The sequence below is a fragment of the Malaya genurostris genome, chromosome 2 (genome assembly GCF_030247185.1).
Source record: "Malaya genurostris strain Urasoe2022 chromosome 2, Malgen_1.1, whole genome shotgun sequence".
In the NCBI taxonomy this organism is placed as follows: Eukaryota; Metazoa; Arthropoda; class Insecta; order Diptera; family Culicidae; genus Malaya; species Malaya genurostris.
The window spans coordinates 272172941-272199814 of NC_080571.1; the positions used below are offsets into that span (position 1 = coordinate 272172941).

General features: G+C 37.3%; 1 protein-coding gene across 2 annotated transcripts in view; it reads right to left on the reverse strand.

Moving 5' to 3' along the window:
• The window catches only part of LOC131430053 (kinesin-like protein CG14535), a 377655-nt gene that overhangs the window by 269474 nt on the left and 81307 nt on the right, over nt 1-26874 (reverse strand). For both annotated transcript variants that reach the window (XM_058594676.1, XM_058594674.1), the window contains exons 3-5: nt 25113-25323; nt 24703-24760; nt 15818-16956 (exon numbers count right to left, since the gene is read on the reverse strand). In XM_058594676.1, coding sequence (XP_058450659.1) covers nt 15818-16956; nt 24703-24760; nt 25113-25258 — 1343 coding nt within the window. In that variant the 5' untranslated portion in view covers nt 25259-25323. The remainder of the gene's footprint in view (nt 1-15817; nt 16957-24702; nt 24761-25112; nt 25324-26874) is intronic.

A 26874-nucleotide genomic window follows, 5' to 3' on the forward strand; every position in this document is an offset into this window, starting at 1 on the left:
ACTCAGAGATGTTCTATAGGAATTTTCATATCGATCCGCGTTTAGTCTCCGGTGTTGTTTTTTTTTTAGTTTGGTCGACATAACCTATATGAATCATAATGCGAAAGAATACAAATGCACAGGAAATAGTTGCAATTTGTAGTCTAACCGATTGAAATCATGGATGAATGGAAACGGAAAATCCAACTCATTTTAACTAAACTGAATCCCGAAGCTGTGACAGTTAGAGTTTATTATTTCATTTAGAGGAAAACTTAACAGAGATTTATTTTTAATTTCAATATTGGAGTAAACTAATAGATACAAGCATCCGAGTGTTTTATTTTCACAGAGAATTCCATCAGCCGTGATATTTTCTTCCAAGCATTTATAGAAGATGTAGCACGTCGTAATATTTTGATTTAGAATAATTTTTCTTCCAACAAATGAAAGAACTCTTATGCTTTTAGCTATGGCCTAACGGTTGGAAATACATGGTAAAACATTGATACCAGTTACAGTACTCAACTTGAATATAATTATGTGTGGTTGATGGAAAAATGACAAATTTATTTCTGACGTACTCTGCCACACATCCGACTGCACGCAAATTAAGCAGACCAGAAAGTTTGCTTGGCTTCGAACGCATACCAAGTACCAGTGAGGCAACATAATAAACCAGAAGTTCTAGTCATGAATTGTGGAGTTGTCCGCGAAGTGCAGGAAAAACAAAAAAAAACCCTTCGCGACGAGTGAAAACGCAGAAATATGAATTCATTCCACTTATGGAATGAGATGTAAAACAGCTATTCGGGAATGCCTGCAGTGTCCTGTCCGTACCTCCTCTAAACCTGTTTCGGGTGGAATCATTTGCTGTCGTAACCTCCTCCCCCCCCCCCTCACCAGGTCCCGGTTTGTTTTCGAAACTTACTGGAATGTCGTCGTTAAAATATTCTATGAATGTCACAACAAAATGCTAGTAAATTTATGGTTTGCTCTTTTGACTTCCCGGAGTGAATGCATGTTGTTGTTTTTTTTTTTTGAACTGTTATTTTTTTCTGTTTGCGGTTAGAGAGAGTATACTCCTGAAAATGCCATCACCAGCGATAGCCCACTGATGGAAGCACCCTGACGCACAGTTGGTTGGCACGAACGAACATCGATTGAGTGAGGAATCAAACATTGTTCGAGACCTAAAAACAAAACACATGACTGCTGGATTGTGGTAAATTAATTCATGTTGAATTAAGTCAAGTGTGAAATGGGAAGCAAACAGCCTTGCCACGGAATGATAAATGTTGTTAATTGTGTCTGCTTATGAGATGCGTCGGGAGCGCATATATAAATTTTGCCAGCTCATCCCCAGGAGGCTACAACAAATGTGTGTGGCGCTACGAAAGAAATGAGCGTAAAATACGTTCTGTGCTGGGAAGTCAGTGCCGGGAGTCCCGAGTTCCACATTCCCTGATGATATGAGGGACGATGCCGCCGTGAAATTAAAAAGCACATGATTTATGGTTGCCATTTCTTTGTTTTCCAGTTATTAGCACTTACTTAATAAAGTTTTACTTCGGGATAAGTGGAAAAAGACGTTCGGAGATATTTTTGCGCTGATGGGTTCCACATGGGTGTTGAAAGTGAGTGTTCAAAACGATGAGTACATCGACCGGGGCTGACAAACAAGTAGAGTAGTTTATGTAATTTTTCACAAAATATGATCGCTTTTGTAAATCTTTGCAGTTAATTACAATAGATTTATATTCCTTGGCATACGCATCATTTTTCTGCTTAAGATAGAATTAAGTGGGGACACTCTATAAAAAAGTGGCAAAACTCAATGCTCAGTGATGCGAAACGGAAAGTTAGCGAGAGAAAAAAAAAACATTTTCTCTATTAAACTAATTATTAAGGTCATTAGGATGAATGGTTTGGAATCTGGAACCTAACCTTGAGTGGTCGAAATCGTGTCATTTCTTGTAAATTTGATGACGGTTGTATGAAAGAAAAGCAGCTGAAATTTTGTACATTCATTAGACAAAGTTTATTTAAAATACATAACTTTTATGAGAGTCGAGAAAGGGGAGGTATCTATTAATGGCAGCAATTAGTTTCACTACTCTGCCGGAGACGATTCACTCGTAAAACTGCTCACAAGAAAGTTTGAACAGAAAATATGATTTTTTGAAGGCACAAATCTCCAAATATCAAGGGGAACGTGCCATTTGAGCCAACTTGTTCTGATTCCTGGACTAAAGCAAATGAAGAACTAGAAAAGATGCACAAAAAATAAAATTGTCTAAAACTTTTCTGTGAAGTGCAACCATTTTTACCTTTTTTTATATATATAAAAAATAGGTATAGAATTCGCTCAAACTTTCGAAAATTTTTCCGAATGACAAATACCAATCGATTCAGCTCGACGAACTGAGCAAATGTCTGTGTGTCTGTATGTGTGTTGTCAAAGAGGTCAAGATCTCAGAAATAGCTGGACCGATTTTGATCAAACTAGTCGCAAATGAAAGGTCTCCCCGTCACCCAGAACGCTATTGAATGGTTTTGAGATCGGATGTTTACTTTTTGAGTTATACGAAGTTTTATGTCAAAATTTTCAGTTTTTTGACAGTATCTGTCACAATTGACCTTGAAAATAGAATATGTTTTCAGACTTAGATTCCGCATGGTAAAAGCTATCCAGCAAGCCATAGTTTGTTAAAATCCGTCCATTTTTAACGGAGATATCGAAATTTTTTTGTAAGCGACTTTTCTCCCATATTCCAGCTATAGAAGTTCTGAGCGCTGTATGGCAAAGAAAGGCTTGGGAGCAACGTAAAACACGAATTTTATACTGTTACATACAATACCAAAAAGACTGTGTACAGCATCCTTTTTCATGACATTTTGCCTCGGATCGATTTTAGCACGGTTCGTTTTTGGCAACATAATCGTTCGAATATGACATATTGGAAAGATGGCAGTACTTCCGAATTCAGAACAATTTCATAATTATATTGATTTAAACTGCTTAGAGCAATAAATGCTGGAAGAATATAACACTCATATACCATTCGAATCAGTTCGTCGAGATCAGCAAATGCATGTGTGACAAATAATTTCACTCAATTTTATACCTTTTTTTCAAAGATGACTCAACCGTTTTCTACAAACTCAGATTCATAAGAAAATTCGTATGCTCCTAAACAAGGTTCCTGAATTATGTTTGGATCCGACTTCTGGTTCCGGAACTACAGGATGATATGTGAAACGAAATTAAAATTGTGTAACTCATTTTCCTCGTAGATGGCTGAACCGATCTAAGATTCAAATGAAATCTAAGAATCATCTAAGATTTGCTGATTAGAATACTCGACAACCAAATAAACGTATTTCAGTTTTAGTGGTATTCAGTTTTCGATTCGGAAGGCACCCAACAATTTAACTCGTACTACGATTTCTCAACGATGTCTACACTGATTTTTAAACATTTTGAAACAAACGTAAACTACTCAGGTAAATTTGTCTGACTTCGGCTACACCGATTTTCGAATTCCGGCTCCAGTATCGAATCGTTTCTCAAAGCTCAAACGTTTTCTCAAAGAAAGCCAAATCGAATTTCAGAAACAAAAATTCAAATTAAAATAAACTTATAGTCCCACACAAAATTAATTAATTTTATCCAATGCTAACTTCCGATTTTGGAATTACCGGAGGATGAATTTTTAAAATTTAAACCGATATAGAAGATGATAATCCCGAAAAGCTTGAAAGTTGGACTCAAAACTATTGCAATTTATTCGTCATATGGCGGTTCGGTTTGGGTTATACTGGTTCCTGAATACCGGCTCTGGAAGTACCTTAAATTACTGTACTCTCTAAAGTGGAACTTACTTCGACATATCATGGAATGTTTAATCGATTGTTACACTTTTAGATTCACATTCGATCCGATTTGCAGTTTCGACATTACAGAGTAATGAGTGATTAAAATTTCAAATTGTCGATTTATACGACGGATATTAGAATGATGTCATGAAAACTGAAACACCGAAGAATATTCATGCAAAAAACACATGCGGATTGATAAAAAAGGTATCATCTCACTGCTAGGTGGATTAAGCACGTTTTTAATTTAATTTTGAAAGTTAGATAAAATAATGATCATTTAATTATGAAAGTTAGATAAATTAATCACAAACATCTTTTGTAAAAACATCATCTACCCAAAAAAAAAATCATAGAGAGAATATTTTTGTGCCCCGGCATCTTAGAGCTTAAGCAGTGTACCTAAGAAATTATATTATCGTTACGTTATTTTTTCTTTCGATTATAGAAGTGTTAACCATTATGTCATTCGCCAGGAAAACATTCCGACCCTATGTACGGGGTTAGGAATCGAACCCAGGTGGGCTGCGTGTAACGCAGCGACTTCCCAAGTAGCACACGTTATTACACTTCAATGACAGTAACTTCTATGACACAAATCCATGGAACAAGTTGAAGACTTTGCAACGTGCATCATAACTGCTATGTAACCAGAAAAGCGTAAGAGGCGGAGCTTGTGTGACTTACCAAGGGTTGCCAAACAACTTCTCAGTAAAGAATATTTGATTTGATTCAGCGCGCACATCAGTCACAATGAAACAGAAAATATAAGAATGTGTCAAGTTACAATTTGTTGATATTTTTCACATTCAACATTTACGACCAAAAATTGGCATCCGATAATGAGAGCTAAAATATAGAATTCAATATTCTTTAAACTCACTATATCTACTCAAAATCTTAGTGCTATTCGATATTTATGGTGAAGTTGATCATTGTACTTATTGAAAACGTGCGCGCCTTCGATATTTTGGGTTTCAGAACATCGACACACAAAATAATATTCACATTTTTATTCTCGTCATATGTAATTTTTAGCTAAAAAGTCGAAATGTGTTCAGTTAGAACTTTTATGTGATTAATATTAGTTTTTCATATACCAAAGTTAAAACAGTTGACCAATCGCAATAATTAAAAATCGCACTTTTTTTTCAAATTTAATGAATATTTCATTCCCTAGTCATAATGGTAGCCATTGGCATAAGTTTTTTTATGCATACTCTGCCGTGACAAAGTGTAGAAATATTCTCTCTGCTAGTGCGAATGTACTTCCCAAAACGAAACAAATTTGCTTCGTACATGTGCCGGCAAAAAATTTGCGTATAAGCGCAGATTTTACTTTAGCCAATTTTTTAAACTAAAGGAATTTTCTGCTTATTCTACTTATTGATTTAATATTATTGTCCGGGATAATGTACGAAAGCTTTCAACCGACACTGTAATTGTATTTCTTTGTTGCATCACAACGAATACGGTAACCGATATGAAATCATTACTTAACTTTGTCTTATAGTGTGTCACTTTTTCATGGACACATTTTGTTACGGTGACCATTTGGCGACTAAAAACAGTCAATGCGAGCACGTCGTGAAAGTTAGTTACGTTGGAACTTATTGTAACTTAGTATGATGAGATGTCAATTCGTAACACTATTTCGACTCCAGTGTAACAATCATAATACGACTTGTTTCGTCGTGTTTGTCATGCGACCAATATGCAGCATCTGTTTCAATTTTTTTTTTTTTTGACAAGTTACATGTGCTACTTGGGTTACCCATCACACTACACCCGTTCACCTGAAAAAAAGAAATTTTTGTTTCGCATATTTCCCATTTAGAACCACTGTGCAATGTATTTTCTATCTTTATTGGCATAATCGTCGCAAAGCTCAATTATCGGTAGCAACTACTGCGTATGAAAAATGATGTTAAGATAAGAAAGTATTACATATTTTAACATGTAAAAATAATAGTTCCGCCAAACTGAGCGAATTGCAACACTCTCTTTATGTGCGTCTATAGAGACGTAAATTTACACGGTTTTTTCTAAGTGTGAACGAGAAAATATTGAATATTTTCAGAAATATATACAATTGGGTAAGGTAAATTTGTTATCAACGAGCAATATATAAACAGGCCCGGATGGATGGATAGCTGTACACCCGGAATTTTTGTATAAATATGAAATGCATAAATGTTTTTTCGTCAGTGTAAGATTGAACCCCACAATATCCGTATACACCACATCGGTGTGCGTAACAGGAACGTCAAATTGTTCAATTGAGCGATTTGACGCTTCTGTTACACACAATTTTTAAATGCGTACGGTCAAGTTGACATATATGAAGGGAAAACCCATACAGTGTTTAGAGAACAACTGAGAAAATTGTAAAACTGTTTTTAAAAATCTTTAAAACTTAATAGAACTGATTTTTACTTGGTTCATAACTTCAGAACTTGCACTTTGAAAATCTTAGGTTGACGAGCGGATTAAAACCCTATTTGATGAGCAAATTACATTCTAATTGCGCTGAAGCACAAGACAACGTTGAAAAAAATAGCGTTGTGCAAAAAATATCAAGAGCCTATAAGAAACAAATAATGAATAATCGGACGGCATTTTTATAAAATATTCAGCTCCTTAGGAACATTTGCAAGACAGGGCCTACTCATAAGAGGAGACAAGAATGACGAAAACTCCAGTTTCATGACATTTTTAAAAGCTCGCGCTAAACATGTTGTCGAACTAAAATCTTGACTGCAAAGAGATGGCCATAAATGTCTTCATTCTGAAAGTCAAAATGAAATTCTCAAGCTATTGGCAACCGCAGTGTTATCAGAAATCATAAACGAGATAAGAAGCACCGAATATTTTTCGATTTCCTTGATGATTTTTCAAATTTTAGAAAGATTTTCAGTTGGTCAGTCAGCAGATATCGATGAAACTGATAAATTTTATGAGAACCCTTTAACATGAAGAGGTATGTTTTTATAACTACTGAAAATGCCAAATGAACTGGCAACTTGTCTTAGGGGATTTGTAGACATCTTATAATAATAAAAATGGATAGGAGGTTTTATTCCAGAGTATGTGCGTTTCGTTTGTCTACTTGTTACAGTACCAGGCTCATCTTGTTCAAATGAACGAAGTTTGTCTATTCTTCGCAGACTGAAAACGTATTTAAAAACAACAATGTTGCAAGATCGACTCAATAACGTTGCTACGTTACATGTCTATCGCGACATAACCGACAAACTCTGTTTAGACAATTGTTAGAGGACTTTATTTTGCCAAATGCAAAGCACAGCTCTGTGTTTGCATTGCGCAAATAGTTTTTTGTCTATATCCTGATCTTTTGAACGCTGTAACAAATCAATCACAAAATTACTTGTATATTCCTTCCCATTCATGAACAATATCAACGCAGTCGACCACTCTTTTAAAGAGGCAAACTACCTACTCGGGCCAAAAATGATCTGGCGGGTCTGTATATAAACAACAACCAATCTCACGTAAACATCTCGAGTACCACACTATTTTACAAACGAATACCATTTATTTTGAATACTTTACCTGCTACTTCCAGGCATTTGAAAAAAGGTATGAATCCAAGTATAGTGTATAAAATATATTTCAAAATAAAATGCACGCAGTAAAAAATTAGGAAATTCACACATGACGCGAATCCACATATGATGATTCGTAAAAAGACTTAAATTTACAACAATGATTGAAATATGTGTCAAATATAGTTCACCTTTCAAACATTCAATTTTCATGCACACGTAAAAAGAGCTTTGTAGTTCACTTGAATTTACAATTCAAAGTATGTAAAAATAGGTCATATCTTTAATTTCACAGGCATAAATTGCCTTTGTTGAAAATCTCATCAATACATACAAAAACATTATTTTACATGTTAATATTAGATGTCATATTGTAGAATCACAGAAGAATTTACGGCATACTTGAATTTACCTCAAACGTAAATACCATTTTTTTCCATTTTGAATTTACTTCAAACGTAAATACCATTTTGTGGTTCAACCCCTACAAAATATGTTTGAATGCATTGAATATGCGTTAGATATACCGCAAAAATGAGTCATTTTTGACGCTCGTTTATGTCGGTGTCGAAAACGTAAATTTACACGATTTTTCCGAGGTCTGTAGCTATATCTCCACTAAAGAAAAAAAAACGTGAAAGTGTAATGCATGACTACATTCATTGTTTTGCAATGACTCAGTAGAAACATATATTGAAGGAGCCAAATGAATTTCTTTACCGATTTTCACAAACTAAGATGCAAATGAAACGTCTTGAAATTCTTTGAAAAGCTCCCGAACAGGGTGATCCAGATCCGACTTCCGGTGCCGGTATAACAGTGCGATTAGTAAAAATTTTCAATTTCATGAGTGTTTTTCACAAGCGATGGCGAAACGCAGTGCACATTTTTATAAAACTTACTGGTAAATTCATCAGGTTGGCAGACCTATGAGTATCAAAACTTTCAAATCGTCATACAAAATGATATAATATCGGTACGCATCGGTACGTGCTGGTACGGAAGAAAAAAACGACACAGCGTGCGAAAGCCAAAAATCTATATATATAAGTTTGTATGTTTGTAACGCCTTAACTTCGGAACTACTAAACGGATTGCCACCAAACTTGGCACAGGTACTTCTTGAATTTCAGAGATTATTTAGGGTGTATATTTACAGAGGAGGGAGCGTAGAAAGTATCTTTAACAAAGGGGGGGGGGGTCATGAAAAATATAATATAAGTTGACAAGAATCGGTATGTTTTGAGGACCATAGAAACATTTTGCATAAGGGGGGTGGATGTAGCAAGTGTATTCAAAAAGGGGGGCGTGATGTTTAAAACGGCATAATTCCGAGTGTACTGAACGGATTGTCACCAAGCTTGGCACAGATACTTCATGCTCCTCTGAGATGGTCATAAAGGTATTTTAATAGGGGGAGGAGCGTAGTAAGTGTCCTCAACAGGAGGGGGGGTTGTAAAAAAATTGTGTAATTTGACGAGAATCGATACTTTGATAGAAGCATTTTGCATATATTACTTTGATACTTTGATACTTTGATAGAAGCATTTTGCATATATTAGATATGATTATAATGGGGGGGGGGGGGTGGTGTAAATGTAGCAAGTGCCTTTAAAAAGGAGGGAGTTGTAATGGCATAACTTCGAAACTACTGAACGGATTGTTATCAAACTTGGCACCTGTATATCTTGCTCTTCAGAGATGGTTATAAGACTATTTTTATAGGGGAGGGAGCGTAGCAAGTGTCATTGGGGTCATTGAAAATATTATCTAATTTGACGAGAATCGGTACTTTTTGAAGACCATAGATACTTTTTGAATAACTTAGGATATTCGTGAGAGGAGGGTGTAGTAAGTGCCTCCAAAAAAGGAAGTGTATTGTTTGTAACGGCATAACTTCGGAACTACTGCACGAATTGCTATAAAACTTGACACAGATATTTCTTGCTCTCCAAAAATAGACATAAAGGTTTTTTGTAGGGGAGGAAGAGCAGCAAGTGTCATTAACAGGGGGTCATGAAAAAATTCATAAAATTTGACAAGAATCGATAATTTTTGAAGACCATGCAAACATTTTCTATATCTCAGATATGATTATATGGGGGGGGGGGATTTAGCAAGTGCCTTTAAAAAGAGAGATGTAACGGCATAACTACGAAACTATTGAACGGATTGTTATCACATCTGTCAGAGATGCTTTTTGCTCTTCAGAGATAGTTTTAAGGGTTTTTTTTATGGAGAAGAGAGCGTAGCAAGTGTCCTTGGTAGGGGTCATGAAAAAATTTATTAATTTTGACGAGAATCGATACTTTTTGAAGACCATACATACTTATTGCGCACATTAGATATGGTTATAAGGGTATTCGTGTGGGGTGGATGTAGTACGTGCCTCTAAAAAGGGGATTGTAATGTTTGTAACGGCATCACTCCGAAACTACTGCACGGATTGCTATCAAATTTGGCACAGATACTTCTTGCTCTTCAGAGATTATTATTAGAGAATTTTCAGGATGAGAGTGTGTAACAAGTGTCATTAACATGGGGGGAAAGGGTCAAAGACGAAATTGAAATAATTTGAAGAGAACCGACATTTAGACTAAAAGAAAGGTTTTTGGAAATAAATGCTCTTCTCTAATTTTTTGAAAAAAACAAAAGTGTGGCAAGAATTTCAAGGTCGTAGTATTGTAGTATAGTATTGCTGTTGTTAATTCGAATGCAACGCAATTTTCTTTAAATAATTTCAAAATATCTGGTTCCATTTTTCCGGGAATTCAAAAATCTAAGGGAAAATAAATTTTATCTACCTATGAATGCGAGTGTATTTAAGTCTCAGCATAACTACGAAACAACTAAACGAATCGCCATCAAATTTGGCACATGTACCAAAGGTGGAAATCGATATTTTTTTAAAAGCACAGATACTTTCTACACTACTCAGGGTAATCATGGAGGAAATTGGTAGTAAGTGCAAGGGAAAATTGATCGGGTTTTACGAAAAATTGGTACTTCTTTACGAGTACAGCATATTTCTAGACTCTGAGTGAGGTTCACAAAAATATTCACAAGAGAAAGGGGGAATAAGTTTTCTCAATATTGATCTGAATTGATAAAAACATACAATCAATGTGCATTTTTTATGTAAATTGAGAAAACTGCCTGAGCCGGGGTAAAATAAATTATATAAAAAATTTATTCTATAGTACAAATGTAGTTATGATGTTAAACAGCCTTTCTTTATAAAATAAAAATTATCAGATGGAAAACTTTGAACAATTACGTGAAAATAAAGAGGAGGGAATAGCAAGTGTTTATAGCCATGGAAGCCAAAGGTATTGTTGATCGAATGTGACGAGGAAGTACGGAAGTACGTTACAAGAACATATACATATGAAACTCGGAGATTACTAAGAAGGTATGTTTAAACAGAAAGGTATTTAAAACACCCTTCTAACAAAAGGGTTCAAATATAAAACTGACCCAATTTGTCGACAATATCATGGAAATTATGATTATTGTGAGATCTGAGGTGGGACACTGATCATATGCAATCTGAACATGAACGGAGTATTGTTCAATCGAGTGGTCGTCTAAGTTGTGTTTCATTGCAATCAGAGTATCAATAGGGAAGACAATTTCTAGATTTTTTTTCGGCCTTGCCTTCACGAAACATTTTCGAGTAACGCCGGGTAAATCAGCTAATTACATATAATAACAACATAATTGTTTTTACTTTTCTCATATAGAAAGGTTATGCAATCACTTGAAAAATCGACTGATAAAAATTGTCATATACCATTCGACTCAGTTCGTCGAGCTGAGCAATGTCTGTGTGTGTATGTGTCAAATAACCTCCCTAGGTTTTCTCGTAGATGGCAGAACCGATTTTTGATTCAAATGGAAAGTCCCGTAGTCCCATGCGAAAATCCTAAATTTCATCCGGATCCGACTTCCGGTTCCGGAGTTATAGAGTAAAGTGTGTTATATACTGTACACCATCACTTAAAGTGACGAAACAAAAACCGAAAAAAAAGTACGGGTGTGTAATGTCAGAGACATAACTGGATGTCGCGAATACGAAAAAAAAATTGAAACGCTTTCTTTTTACTTTCGAAAATCAATTAGTTGATAGATTGTGGGAATTGTACCAGCTTTCCCCTTCTTCACTACTAATTTGAAACGCTGCACCTAAACTGGGTCGGTGCTATGCATTTTATATAAAAAATCCGCAGAAAGTTTCTACAACTACGAACTACAACTGGTAGAAAAAACGGCCGTATATAGGTCGCATAGTTCTTTGGGAATATGTTAATAGTTTAAAAAAAAACCGATTCGAAGAATTCAGGAATTAGGGACTGAATCTGAGTTCAAAGCTAAGAACAGCATTCAGTTGCAATTTAGTTCTCAAACTACAGTTTTGAAACTGAATTTAGTTCCGGAATCCAGCTCTGAATTCTAAACCTGTATCCTGAAACATAATTTTTTAAATAAATTCTCCACCCGACGCACAGTGGTTCGAATCAATGAAAACGTGGACATAAATCAGTAGCTGCCAAACCGTTCTTTTAATGCATATAGTTGCTTTTAGGAAATTATTTACAAATATATACCGCATAATTTGATTCTATCCCTAATTGTTCATGGCCTACTTTGACAAAAAATATAACCATAACTTTTTTTTCTGAAGAGATAGAAATTTTTTTTCTTCTACAAAGTTTTTGAACTATTGAAAATAATTTACTTTGTCAAATATACCAAAAGTCTAGGTCGCACCGTTTCGGATATACAAAGCGTTTTTTATAGCAACCCCCTTAAAATCAGTTTTTTATTTATAACTTGTTTCGAGGTTATTTTTTCATACATACTTTCTTTGGAATAATTGAAGAAAATAAAAAATCCCATATTTTTGTTGAAGGTAGTGCATAGGTTTGTTGTTTCCTGGCAAAGTTATACATTTTACCTTTTTTTTACCTATCATAGAACCTTACACCGAAGCGAAATATGCAAATTTATGGAGCTGATTTTTACAAAATTCATAGGAGAAGATATGCCCAATACTATAAAAAAGGCGGGTGGGTAATGTCAGACATAACTGGATGTCGTGAATACGAAAAAAGTACGGGTGTGTAATGTCAGAGACATAACTGGAAGTCGTGAATATGAATAAAACTGACACGATTTCTTTACACTTTCGAATTCGAATTGAAAGTTGATGGATTGTGTGAATTGCGTAACTTTCCCCTTTTTCACAACTAAAAGTTTAAACGATTTTTGACGTCGATTATCTCATTTCGGATTTGAAAACTATCAAGATGCTGTACAGGATTCATTTCTGCCTTCTAGAACGACAAAATGGTGGAATTCTCTACGATATTTAGCACAGTTCGGAACATTTATCTCGAACGATTTTCGCACAGCGAAAAGTGCGCGAAGCAAATCAAATTATTTTGGATTTTCACTAAACTGATGATTTTTACCTTCGATTTGCAAAGAAGTAATCTTAATAGTTCTTTAGATAACATTTAGAGCCATTAGAACGGCTGATTTTATATAATGTTGTCCACTTTTCGTTTCTTGTTTTCTTTCTCTCCAATGCAAACCACCGGCAGCTGATGCAATCGTTCTTGCTTGAATTGAAACTAGCTTTGCGTACAAACCGACACATCCGCTCGCCAAATGATGCAAAACTGGTTTAATGCGTCTTCTCGCCTTGACGACCGGAAGGCAAATGAGAACTACGACCTGAGCGCTTGAGGTTTTTAACCACGCAGAAGGTGCGCTCTCTGATGCCACTGTTTGAATGCGTCTTCTCGCCCTGACGTCTGCTTTCATCCAACGCACAAGAAGAAATGATCGATTTCCGACCACGGTTCCCCTTTTATAACGTTCAGTTCAAGATATGTGTCTGACTACCTCAAAATCGTCGTCCTTGCGCGGAAAACCCAAGCGAAAGTAAAGAGTTTTCCGCGTTGTTTTAAAATTTTCAGAAAACTTAATTTTTGAGTTGTTTGTGGTTATCTCACTCTGTTCAAAATATTATCCTAAATTCCTGATCATATCTTTGATGAAATAGTGAAAGAATTATGTTGCTGCCAATAATACAAGTCGAGATATTCACGATTAAGTTCTGCCCATTCTTCCATATGGCTAATTTTGAAAAGGCACCCCATAGTAAAGTAAGTCGTATTCACGACAAAATTTCTAAACTCGACCTAAAACTACACCAATCGATAGCCTTTATTAGTAGGCAACTAAACAAACCGATTTTGGCTATTCTGATTCGCGGTTTTCGATTAACTACGGGAATTAATAGTCATATGCTCAAAAATGGATCTTACTCATTTTTCTCAGAGATTGCACAACCGATATTCCCAATCTTAGGGTCAAATGAAAGATGGATGGATTCAACCATCGTTTAGAGTACGATGTCATAATCGAATAAAATCTTCAAACTTTGAATAAAAACTTGATGTCACTCGATCTTCAAAACTTGATTAAAAAGTTGATGACCTTACGAACCAACATCGATTATACAAGTTTTCGGGTTCCGGTGCCGGAAGTACCTACAATAGTGGAACTCAACTCTCTTTCTCGTGGTTTATTCTGAAGGTTACATAAGTTAATGCATAAACAATCCCTTGGTTTCTTTCAAGAATCGCCGAGAAACATTTTTAATATAATATTACAGTATTATATATAAGAATCTGATTCATATGAGAAAAGCATCATCACAGCACTAGGTGGATTAAAACAGTTTTTGTTTATTTTTCCTGATAAGAATAATTTGTAGCTATCAGTTTTTTTTCTAATTTCAGTGTAAAAAATTGGTATCTTCTGGAACAAGCATGGGAAGCATTTTACTCCATCTTTCCCTAATTGTCTATTCTTAGTGATATTTTTTATTACGTGTCTAAAATAAAGAATTCTTGAATTTTCAAGTCTTACTAGTATGAAAGAGTTATCGTTTTCACGTGTTCAAATTTACCCTTCCCTGTTTTTATTATTTTGTAAAAAATAAACAGAATAAAACTCTTAAACTTCAGAGCTCCGTACTGCTTTGAGCAACTAGATCTGCGTTCTCAACGAGCAACAAAAACTAGCTCAACAAAATTCCACTATTTTTTCCTCTTTTTCGGACATTGCCGCACGGTTAATTGTTCTCCTGTTTCATCCAAGTTCATTTGCCGTCAGTTTCCCCGACAACGCGGCTTGTAAATATTTGCTCTTCATCTTTTCGTTCCACGAATCAACACAAATTTCCAGTGTTTGCGATCACTTTGTTGCTTGCTAGACACCGTCCTCCTCTCCTAAGACGGAGTGTGCTCATTGCAAGCCTGACTGTCAGTTTCCATGGAAACTGAACGTTGGCGCGCGCGTTCGGTAAAGCAAAGATGACCAAAAGGATTAGTTTCTCCGTGGGGGGGGTGTAGTAGCAAGGCCGTCAACCAACCAACCAACCAACCGAACGCATTGTCGAGCAGAAGAACCTTTGTGTGTTTACTCGAAGAAAAGTCACTCATTCTCCATTCAACCCGCCAATCCGGGTGCACATCCCAGTAGGAAATGCCTCATTATGGGTACGCATTAGTAGGCAATAAATTTGATTTTAATTGTGTTAATTTAATACCTTTGATCTTTTCAACGGCTTGCCGCTTTCCTGCTGAGTGCTTACTTGTGGCTTGATGAAAATGACTTTCCGGAAAGGGGAAACCTCAGTGATGGAATCGACGACGACGACGACGCCGCGGTTGGTGTTTATAAATGGAGTCGAGGATGTTCAGATGTGTCAAATCAAATGGTTCGTAGATGGTTGATGAAGTGTCGGGGAAAATCGCTTACGTACACTGGCACCGTTCCAGGGAGGGAAGCTGTCTGGTTTATTGTTTTTCGCCGGAAGAATTAGCTACCGCTACCACCGCCGAATCGAGAGCAGTGAAGAGAAAAACGCTCTGACACAATCGCGGTGGGATCGTGTTTTGTTCCCCAGACCAGAAATCGGATTTGATTTGTTAAATGTGTCGGGGAACTTTGGAAATGTATTCCGTTTTTTTAACGTTCCACGGCAACTGGAGAACGGAGAAAATTTATAGCGAAAAGGGAACGTATTTCATTTTAATGGGTGAAAGCAGCTTAACGTAAATTGATGAGGATTTTCGAGCTACATTACTGTTTTGAATGCTGGAAGTACAGTGACAAGTCAATTGTTTCCAGTTTTCAAACCGTTGGAGTATTCGATCACTTTAGTGACAGCTATCTTTTGAAATATTTAACAGCAGTCAGGTTCTAATACATTACTGAGAAGGGGGTATGTTTCACGCTAAATTTTTCTTTACTATTGCATTTCGGTACCAAAAAACGACCCTTCCCGTTAACAGACAGACGCAACGCACACTCACCTCTCGATGTATGCTGCCGTCGCCAGAGCCTTGGCCGTCTCCAGGGCGATGTTGATCTTGTCCGCAGTAATGAGTAATTTATTGGGACCACCGTTCCCTGTGGCACCGTACACGGGAATTGCTGAAACGTGTGGCTTTTCCGCGATGGGTGATAGGCTTTCCGCGACGGGACTTTTCATGGCCCGCAGGGCATCCGGACTGGTCAGCTTGTAGGGAATAGAGCTCGGGTTCCGTTGGGTCGCTGTTTTCGAAGCTGTAACCTGCTGACTCGAACACAACGTGGCCCCAACCGGAAGTGACTTGGGTCGAGGCTGTAGTGGGGGCGGAGGTCTGACGTACTGTTCGAGCCGCGAGCCTCGTTTGCTGGTGGATTCGATTTTTTCGTAGATATGATAATTGCTGTGAATCGATTCGTATAAATTTTCACCGACGTCTCCTTTCGACAATTTATGGGTCTGGTTTGACTGCTGGTGCTGCTGCTGGTGCTGCTGCTGGTGCTGCCGCTGATGGTGTAACGCCGTTGATGATTTCGAAATGACGAAGCGTCGGCTGTCTCGGTCAGTTCCTGGTGGGAGGACTTGCATAGCTGCCGAACCGACCTCATCGAACACCGTTTGATTCAACAAGTGCCGCTCATAGATTTCGTTTAGCAATTTGGGTGACACTTTGCATAGCTGAAGTTGCGATTGCTGTTTTGGTACTCGGTGTTCAGTTGCGGCTGTCGAGGGCTTCGGATTGGCAATGTGCCTTGGGTTGTTTTGCTGTTGATAATCAGACTTTTGCGAAAGAGACATGTCAAACTGCTGCTGCTGATGTTGCTGGTTAGCCAGTGCCTTGTAAACCAGCTGGCTCGGCTGCGGGAGACGCCCCGGGAATGCAGTGGAATTTGCATAGGGATGAGGTATCTGCACAGGCAGTGGCAGTACTGCAGCAGCCGGTTGATTAAATATTCCGGCATTGTTTTCGTTCATTGAGTCAACCATCGCCGTTCCGGCGCTGCCATCTTGCCAAAAGGGAAGACCGCCGACAAATTTTTGCTGTGTCTGCTTTTGGTGGGACACTAGGTCCGCTCGGGACTGGGAACCGGTTCGTTTGATGCCAGCCATCGTGCTCATCTGTCGTGGACGATGTACGGAGGCCTGTAAAGAATTTATATTAATTAAATGCGTTCCTTTCGGATTCTTGTCGGTGAGATGGTATTCATCGAATTAGCAGTTTAATTTTAATTGTTCTAGGGACGAATATGTACAAATTGGAAATTGCGAATGTTAGAATTGTTAAGATGTAGCAAATTTGAATTGTAATAATAAATCGTAAAAGCAAAGTTTTGGCATTACATTCCTTTTGTGTACTTTGGCCTTTCTGTTTTAACAGACTTCTCAGCCAATTCTTATACCTTGTACCGCCAACCCGGGTAAGCCTAAATCAGTGATTCTTAAAGTCCATCAGTTATCTCTAGCTAATTCTTCCTTGACAGTAAACTCGAAATGTTCAACAGGTTGGGAACGAGATTTCGAGTTTCGCTTCAAACAAGAGCGACTGCGTCATCCAGCTGCTGGTCGTTTGTTTTGGAGAAAAGGAAAACGAAAAGTGAACAACGATGGGGAACATTACAAAAAAAATGTTATCGTATGAACTATTAACATCACTTCTTTGCAAATCGAAGGTAAAAATCATCAGTTTAGTGTGAATCTAGAATAATTTGAATGGCTTTGTGCACTTTTCGCTGTGCGAAATGCACACCAAACGAAACATTTGGCTGCATCGCATTCGAGAAAACTTTTCACAATAGTGTTTTATATCGTAGAGAATTCCACAATTTGGTCATTCTGAAAGACAGAAATGAATCCCGTACAGCATTTTGGTAGTTTATTTCACTCAAATATTGGGATATCTACATATACCTTATGATCAAAAAAGAACCGCAATTTTCATTTTGAAATTCCCGCGTTTATCCAATCGGTAAACTTTTATTCTCTCAACGTTGGCAACACTTTTATACACATTCTGTCAAATTTTGACGCATATCGTACGATTGGTTTTTGTTTGGCGTCTATACAAAGAAGTTGAAAAATTTTCGTGTGGCGATTTTTATAATGGATGAAAATTTAGAACAATGTGCGTGCCTTCGAAGCGCCATTCGGTCGATTGTTGTGCGGTTTCGACGTTATATTCATAGATCTACACCTCATCACCAGTTATGATGCATTCGATGAATGTGGGGTCACTATCTGCGTTGGAAATCATCTCTTTGGCCACATCAACACGACGCTGTTTTTGTATGAAATTCAGCTTTTTTGGCACCAGCCGAGAAGCGTTTCAAACCCAAAACATCAGTTAAAATGTGTTCGGCTGATCCATAAGAGATGCCCAACAACACAGCAATCTCTCTAATCGGCACAGAATGATTTTGAAACACGATTTGCTTCGCCGATTCAATGTTTTCTTCAGTTAAAGATGTTGGGCGGCCAGGGATATCATCATGATCCAAGTTTGTACGACCACTTTTGAAGCGTTTATACCACTCGTATGCCTGTGTTTTTCCTAGACACGATTCACCAAAGGCCTTTTCTAACATTTTCAACGTTTCGGAACACTTAAATCCATTTGCAACACAAAGTTTGATGCATGCACGTTGTTCTAAATTTTCATCCATTATAAAAATCGCCACACGAAAATTTTTCAACTTCTTTGTATAGACGCCAAACAAAAACTAATCGTACGATATGCGTCAAAATTTGACAGAATGTGTATTAAAGAGTTGCCAACGTTGAGAGAATAAAAGTTTACCGATTGGACAAGCGCGGGAATTTTAAAATGAAAATTCCGGTTCCTTTTTGATCATAAGGTATATAAAATGAATGAAAGTTTGTATGATTGTGACGCCACAACTCTGGAACTACTGAACGAATTACCACCAAACTTGGTACAGGTACTTCTTGCGTTACAGAAATGGTCATAGAGGTATTTTATAGGGTAGGGAGCGTAGCAAGTATCATTAACAAGAGGAGATCATGGAAAAATTCATATAACTTGACGAGAATCGATACTTTTTGAAGACCATAAAAACATTTTACATATCTGAGATATGAATATATGGAGGGTGGATGTAGCAAGTGCCTTTAAAAAAAGCGGGTGGGTAATGTCAGAGACATAAGTGGATGTCGTGAATACGAAAACAACTCACATGTTCCTTAACACTTCCGAATATCAAATAGTTGATCAATTGTATGAATTATGCAAGCATTCCCCTTTTTCACATTTATCGCAAAAACGCAAAAGTGCAAAAATCAAATTAAACAGTTCTAGATTTGCACTAAACTGAGGATATTTGCCTTCGATTTGCGAGCAAGAAATCCTAATAGTTTTTTAGAAAACTTTTAGAGCCATTAGAACGGCTGATTTTGTGTTATGCTCTCCACCGTTGTCCTCTTTTCGTTGTTTTTTCACCAATGCAAACGACTAGCAGCTGTGACGTAATCGCTCTTGTCGGAAGCGGAACTAGCTTTGCAAACGACACACAATTTTTTAAGAGGTTGAAAAAGCTACAAATGAAGTCACGTAAAAGATTCCATTTGTAGCTTTTTCACTAATGGGCGGTCCTAACGGCTGTGAAAATAGCAGCATATAGAATTTTTAATGTCGATTATTTCATTTCGGATTTGCATTTCATTGAAAGAAACTATCAGGATGCTGTACGGGATTCATTCCTGCCTCTCAGAGGTACCACATTGTGGAGCTCACTACGACATTAAGCACTATTCGGAACATTTTTCTCGAACGATTTGTTGTACAGCAGCAGATTTTTTGTTCTCTTCCTCTGAACGCGTTCTGATTGGCTGGTGTTGACATGGGTCAAATGAGACAGGTTTTTCAATAGTGTACTATTGAAGTACTTCAATGCTGTTGCTATACACGTTTAAGTTGAAAAATCTCGATTCTATTGGTAGTTAGATTATATAAGTCCTTTCACAGATCACTGAGCTATGAGCTTTAAAAATACGAGATAGGCAAACGCGCCTTATGAATTATCCTCTTTGATACTCGTTTATACCAAACATTTAAGAAAACTTTAATTTGAATTATTTGAGATTATGTCACACTATTGAAAAAAATTTCATAAAATTGTGATCATATTTCCGATGGCATGTAGCAAAAATTATGTTGATTCGTTAGATACAACAAGAGATATTCACGATAAAAAACTTATCACTCTCTCAGAGGGTAAATTCTGCCCCATAGTAAAGTAAGTCGTATTCACGACAAAAGGGGGATTGTAATGTTTAAAACGGCATAACTCCGAAACCTACTAAACTGATTGACACCAAACTTGGCACAGGTACTTCTTGCGTTTCAGAAATGATCATAGGGGTATTTTCATAGGGTAGGAAATGTAGCAAGTGTCCTCAACAGAGGGGAGTCGTGAATTTTTTTTTAATTTGACGAGAACCGATGCTTTTCAAAATACTTTTTGCGCAACTTAGATATGATTATAAGGGGGGTGAATGTAGTAAGGGTCTTTAAAAAAGGGTGCATTCTTTGTAACGGCATAACTCTGGAACTACTCAACGCATTGCTATCAAACTTGGCACAGATACTTCTTGCTCTTCAGAGATGGTAACAAGGGTATTTTCATAGGGGAGGGAGCGTAGCAAGTGTTATACCCAGGGGGTGGTGTCATGAAAAGTTTATGTAGTTTCACGAAAATCGATACTTTTTTCAAGACTATATAACCATTTTTGATTATATGAGGGGTGGGTGTAGCAGCTGCTCTACATTTCCAGGGGAGAGAGTGTGTAGCAAGCGCCCTTAATATGGGTGGGCAATGTCAAAATTTATCTAATTTAAAAGGAATCGATACTTTTTGAATAACATACATCCATTTTGAAAAACTCAAATATTCTCTTAAAGGTTTTTGTAGTGGGGGATATAATGAGAGCCTCTAGAAAAGGAAGTTTAATATGAAGTTGATAGAATTTTCCATAAAACGATACTTTTTGCTAAGTACAGTTATTATTTGCACTTCAGATGATCCTAAGAGCATTTTTATGGGGTGAACGGGTGGGGATGGATAAGGTAAGGATGTCATCCAAGGGGGTGCAAAGTTCAAATTGTTAATAAAGTCGACCATATCTACAAAATTTCTGTTATTTATGTTCATAGGTTGGATGATGTGGTGTAGTTAGTGTGCCAACAATCGACATTTTTCAACAGGCACAGATAATTATAACAACTACAATGTGGTCGTAAGTATATTTATACGCGTAAAAGGATAGCAAATGTCGCTAATAAAGAAGCTGCAAGTCACATTGTTGTATACATCATCAAAGTTCCATAACAACTCATTCAATTATCACCAAACTTGGCACAGGTACTTTTTACAATTGAGAGGATGTCATGAGGGCATTTTTTTTCTCGACGAGTTTAGATATTCATTGCAGAGGTGTTCAAAAGTGTGGGATTCATTGCAATCGCCTCTAAAAAGTAGTGTTCTTGTAACATTTCATTATTTGTCGACAAACAAGAGGGTGGGAAGGATTCAGGCTAGGAGAAGGGGGTCTTGAATATCAATTTTCATCTTCATTTTTTTTTTGTAAAATTAGAGATAAAGCTTACTTCATTTAGAATTGGAACAAACTTTTGCTCATATTGTGGCGCTTCTGGTGGCCGGATTTGGAAGTTCTTGGTGCCCACGTGTCGGGAATTTTGTCAGCTTCACATATGATTTTTGACATTCCGCAAATCGACTGTACTTTGTAAACAATCAACATGGAAGCCGAAAGAAGCCCAGATTGCCCAGAAATACCGTATTGCGCGGTATAAGGAAACATTGACGACGATTCGGAAGCCTCAAGCCAATCGTCGGAGTGGAACTGTCGACCGGAAACTGCGTGGTAAGATTTTGAAGACGATTAAGAGGAATCCTAATCTGTCGGACCGTGATTTGGCCAGAAAATTCGGTGGTGCCCATGGTACCGTGAGGAGAACTCGACTCCGGGAAGGAATCAAGTCGTATCGAGCTAGCAAATCGAACCAGAAAACCGAATAGTGTGGTCAAAATTCGTCCTCGGAAACTATATGACCAGGTGCTGTCCAAGTTCGACGGGTGTCTTCTGATGGACGATGAAACCTATATCAAGGCTGACTTCGGGCAAATACCAGGTCAAAAATTTTTATATGATGTTTTATATGATAATTTCTTGAGTTTCGGAGGGGGTTTGAACCCCTAAAAAAACCCCTTCCGGATTTGTTGTAAATATGCAGATTTCTAAAATAAGCTGCAGACATGTGTTTTAGTTGCAGACGTGAAAATTTTCAGACTTTGAAATTGCCGCGGACTTTTTTTTTTGCTAAACCAATTCCGTGCATCATTCTTTACAAAAAACTTGAAGCCGCAAACTTTTTTCGAGTTTACAGACTTTTTCAACCCTTCAAGAATGTATATGAAATTTGCTTTGGATATACAGGATGATGAGTATTAAAAACTCAAATTCATCATTGGGAGTAACGATGTAACAACCGCAAAATTTTCTTAGTAGCGTTCAAAAACAACAAAACGGAATTCACATAAATTTCTCAGAGATGACTAACACGATTTGCACAAATGAATGGAAAGGTTTATGGTTTCATAGACTGTCATGTTGTTTCAACCGAATCCGTTTTCTGGTTTCGGAACACACTTGTACTTGCTGTAGATGGTGTATTTCCTTTTTCGAGGTAGTCCACAAAAATTAAACTGTGACAAAACAAAAGAACCGACTTCATAGCTTCATAACCATTCCGCACAATTTCAGTCTATTATCGGTTAATCATTCTGTTCTCTGGCTTATAATAATAGATCTAGGATTCGTCAACAGTATCCAATTGGTGTAGACCAATTTGCATCAGCATTGGCGAACATGCTTCCGTACTGAGCTCGCGTTCCTCTTTTCAATTCTGAGTATGCAGGACATCTTCTTCATTCGCGGAATCTTGCTAAAACAGTGATACGTTTGTTCAGTACTAATCCTTATGGTACTTTCTGGTCATCCAGTATCATTTCCTTTAATTTTGACATTGATTTTTGTAAACGCAATGGAAGTCATGTTGCTTCGGGCTTCTCTTGAAACCACTATTTCACGGTGTAGTCGGCAGGAGCACTAGCCCGTAATATTTATTCAACTTGTGCCTACAATTTTTTTTAAGAACGAAAACTTTTTTGCTTTCTTCATATAGAAAGGGTATGTAATCACCGTGAAAACCAGCTTTTGAGCCGAGACCCGAAACCCGAAGTTGATAGCCAAAAAACTCATTTCTGTTCCCGATACCGGAAATAGTGAATTGAAATCCCAAAGTGAAAATTACTCTGCTTCGATTTTTCGAAGACTGTTTGACTGTTTTTTTTTTCACAAACTTATGGCGTTTTTCATTGAAAAACACTGGTGGCGTGGATTGCTCTGGTTTTGCACTTTCGATCAGAAATCGCAATGAAACACCGTCAGAATGTTACATTTCTGCTCGAAAGTGCAAAACCAGAGCAATCCATGCCACCAGTGTTTTTCAATGAAAGACGGCATTAGATTCAAGTGAAAGATTTTATCATCCCATAGATTGCTATGAAAATTCACATGGATCCGACTTCCGGTTTTTGGGTTATAAAACTTTTCCGATATGTACACGGAGAACCCGCAGATCACAAAATTACAATATTGCAATTGTTGTTTCACGCCCTGGTTGTTTCAACTAAAATGTTGTTGATTTAACTAACATATCTGTTGATTTTGACATAACCATTCAGGTAACCGAAATTGTTGTATTCAAATGCTGTCACTTGACGGAGAACGAAGACAGCAAAAGGCAGAACAAGAAACCTCTTCATTTCACCAGAAGCGTTTCATATTGAAAATTTTCAATGGTAAATGAACGTCATTTATGTTAGTTACGTAGTAACAGTTAATTGTAAAACAAGTTTTCCATGTGTTAAATAGATATTCCTACAGTATAAATGTTTTAATTTCATCTGAGAGTAATGTATTCTAGGACAGTACATGTCAATGTTATTAAAACCGCTTAACGCTTAAAAATTTGCTGTTAAAGTGAAGTGGTACTATTTGTATTTTCTTGAAAGTGTATCTGTAGCATTAGGTTTACCAGCGAGCCATTCTGCAAGTGAAGGAAAAATTTCCTAATCCTAATTGCACGAGTGACATCTCATTGAAACGTTTCGTTGTTCGCTCAGGGTGTTTGGCATTACTCAACTGAAACGTTTCATTACTTGTTGGGTGTCGTTGCTAAGCTGCCAGCACGATAAATCAAAAATGACAGATTAGTTAAAACAACAGTCGATTAGTTGTACCAAATTTTAACCAATCAAAATCAGAAAAACAACTAATATTTTAGTTGTTTTGCGATCGCTGGCTTTTCCGTGTAGGTCCTATTATTCGATGGCCAAACAAAGTGGTTCTTGCTATACCGGTTCTCAGATTCCGGTTCTAGAAATATCGGTAGTGGTCAAATGAATGTATAAATAGTATGTATCGAACCAACCGATGAAAGTGTCCGATTTCGGGAGGGGCCTATTCTTAGTTTTCTTAGTGTCCGTTGAATCGTAGCACTGACCATGCAATAATTCTAAATACTTATGAGTCGGTTGCTAAGATTGTTGAAACAGAAGGCCAATCTCCGCCAATCGGAATGTCGTACCCTGGCTTTGATGTACTTTTTTTATAGTAAACTACACGAATATTAGAGAAAGGAAAACTACAAAAATTTCACAAGTGAAATAAATTGAATTGATCATTCGTCGTCTGATGATCATGAAATTATGAATAAAAAAAAACAAATCATCTACCAACGCCCGATGAATACCATCCTTAACTAAACACCGCACGCTACCAAATACTCACGAATGTAGGCTGCATCGTAGTCTCCATCTTCATCGCCACCGTGCAGCTGCCTTTACCCCTGCAATAGAGTATGCACCGTTCGACGAAAACGGTAGAGAAAAGAGGAAAATTAGTGACCACCGTTCCGCTTGCGCCCGACCACGTATATCGCCGGGTGCATCACATTCTAGCATGTAACGAAACTTTAAAATTAAAGCCTGCCAACTAGGCAACCCGCATAGCACATCTGCCCGGCTGGCGATGCTTCCAGTTTCAAGTCATTTAGCTTTCTATCTTTACCACACCAAGCTTAAAATTTTGGCCCTGTTCCAATCTGTTCGGTTTCGTGTGCTGCTGCTCTCTAAATGACATCCTAACGCATACAACCAGCTAACCTAAGCTAAATGAAGTAAATGCGGCATTGTACTTACATTTTCGTATCCTGCGGGACGGCCAAGGTCGGTGGCTTCTCCTGCTGGGTGGAATGGATGTTTGTTTTGACGGGAACTTTTCGACGCATAGACGACGATGCAGATGCGGATGTTGCCGGTATCTTTGTTCCATTCTTTCGATCCATTGCTCAGTCTCGAAATGGAGGTAATTGTCGTAGGAACTCCTACAGGAGACGACGCCTCATTGGACCTGAAACGAGTGGCACCATAGCGGATGGACGGAATTACTAAAGAGTAAGTAAAATCTGGAAAAATTGTTATTACCAATGAAGATATTCTAAGGATAAAGTAATAATAAGACCATTATAAGTTTTTTATTTGCAGTATATTATATATAATTTGTTTCTCATCGTTAAACTCTTCGAGCATGGCATAATTAAAAATGTTGTTACTAAAACCAAGTTTAATCTGTTTTACTAAAAAAATATGGGATACAACTTACAGTTAGTTGCAGTTTAAATAAAGATTTTGAAAAACCATTAACATTATTTATCTAGAATTAATTTTCATTCGATTATACCATACCAACTCATGTGCTTAAATTTAAGTTCACTTTGCCATAGAATTCGTAACTTCATGTGACCGCTAAGTTAAACCACTCCCAAAACGTAATAAGCTCTTGACACTTGTGCCAAAGCCGGACACCGGCCGCTGATAATGCTTCGTTCCGATGTCACACACTTAGGATAATCATAAATCGTTCGATTTATGGTTGGCAGAGCCATTCCGCTTTTAATGGTTTAATTGAAAAACCACAAATGGCACTTACTCGCGATGCTTTTGCATTCTACTTAGCAGCTCACGAGAACAGCGAGAGAGAGAGAGACAGAAAAGGAAAATCGACGAGAAATGGAACATGTTAATTTCTAATCCATGTGCAACCATCTCTAGTGCATAGAACTGCTTATGTGAGCCGAGATAGATCGAAAGTGCTCGATTCAAGCGAATTCGTAGCTTCAGTTTGTGCACATTGCTTGAGTGGTGACCCCGCTTTGAAACGATTTCGTAGAAAAGAGCAATTGGTCTGCTATTTGTTACTGTCAGAAATGGAACATGTTTTCTAAGTATTGAAGCGTGTTGCAATTTGCCACAGTTTGACGCGTTTGACGAATAGCAGTATCGCATTGTTTAGTAATTTATAAATAGTTAATTTTGATTCTGATAAACAGCTTGTGACAGCCGATATGATTGCTAAGCATTTATGGATATGATTTCTAAGCACAGCTTAATGTTGAAAACTAACGGATTATGGCACTTCTGGGTAATACAAACTAAGAAATAGGATGTAAGAACACGAAACTAAGAAATGAGTAATAAAATACGGCTAGAATTCCCATTCTACAAACAAGTGGTATTAGTTATGATCTGGGCAAAATAGTGTGTCTTGATGTTATGATGTTACACCATTGTTAAAAATATTCGTATCATGAACAACTTAAAATTATTTTACAACAATTAAGGGTCAGGTTCCGTCACGTAATATTTGTTTTTACGTAGGACTACGTCTTTCTTTACTATTTTACTCTATGACGAAAGTGTAACGAAGTTACTCCAGATTTTATTTCTTAATAACTTTATCCCTGTTTGAATATTTTCTCTATTTCTTTCATGAAACAAATGGAAGAAGGTGTAAGTTTGTTGTTAGTACCACGTTTATTATGTAAACATTGTTAGTGAACAAATAGGTCCAACACGAAACATCAAAATCAAGCGAATCTATAGATAAAACCTGTTGCACGTT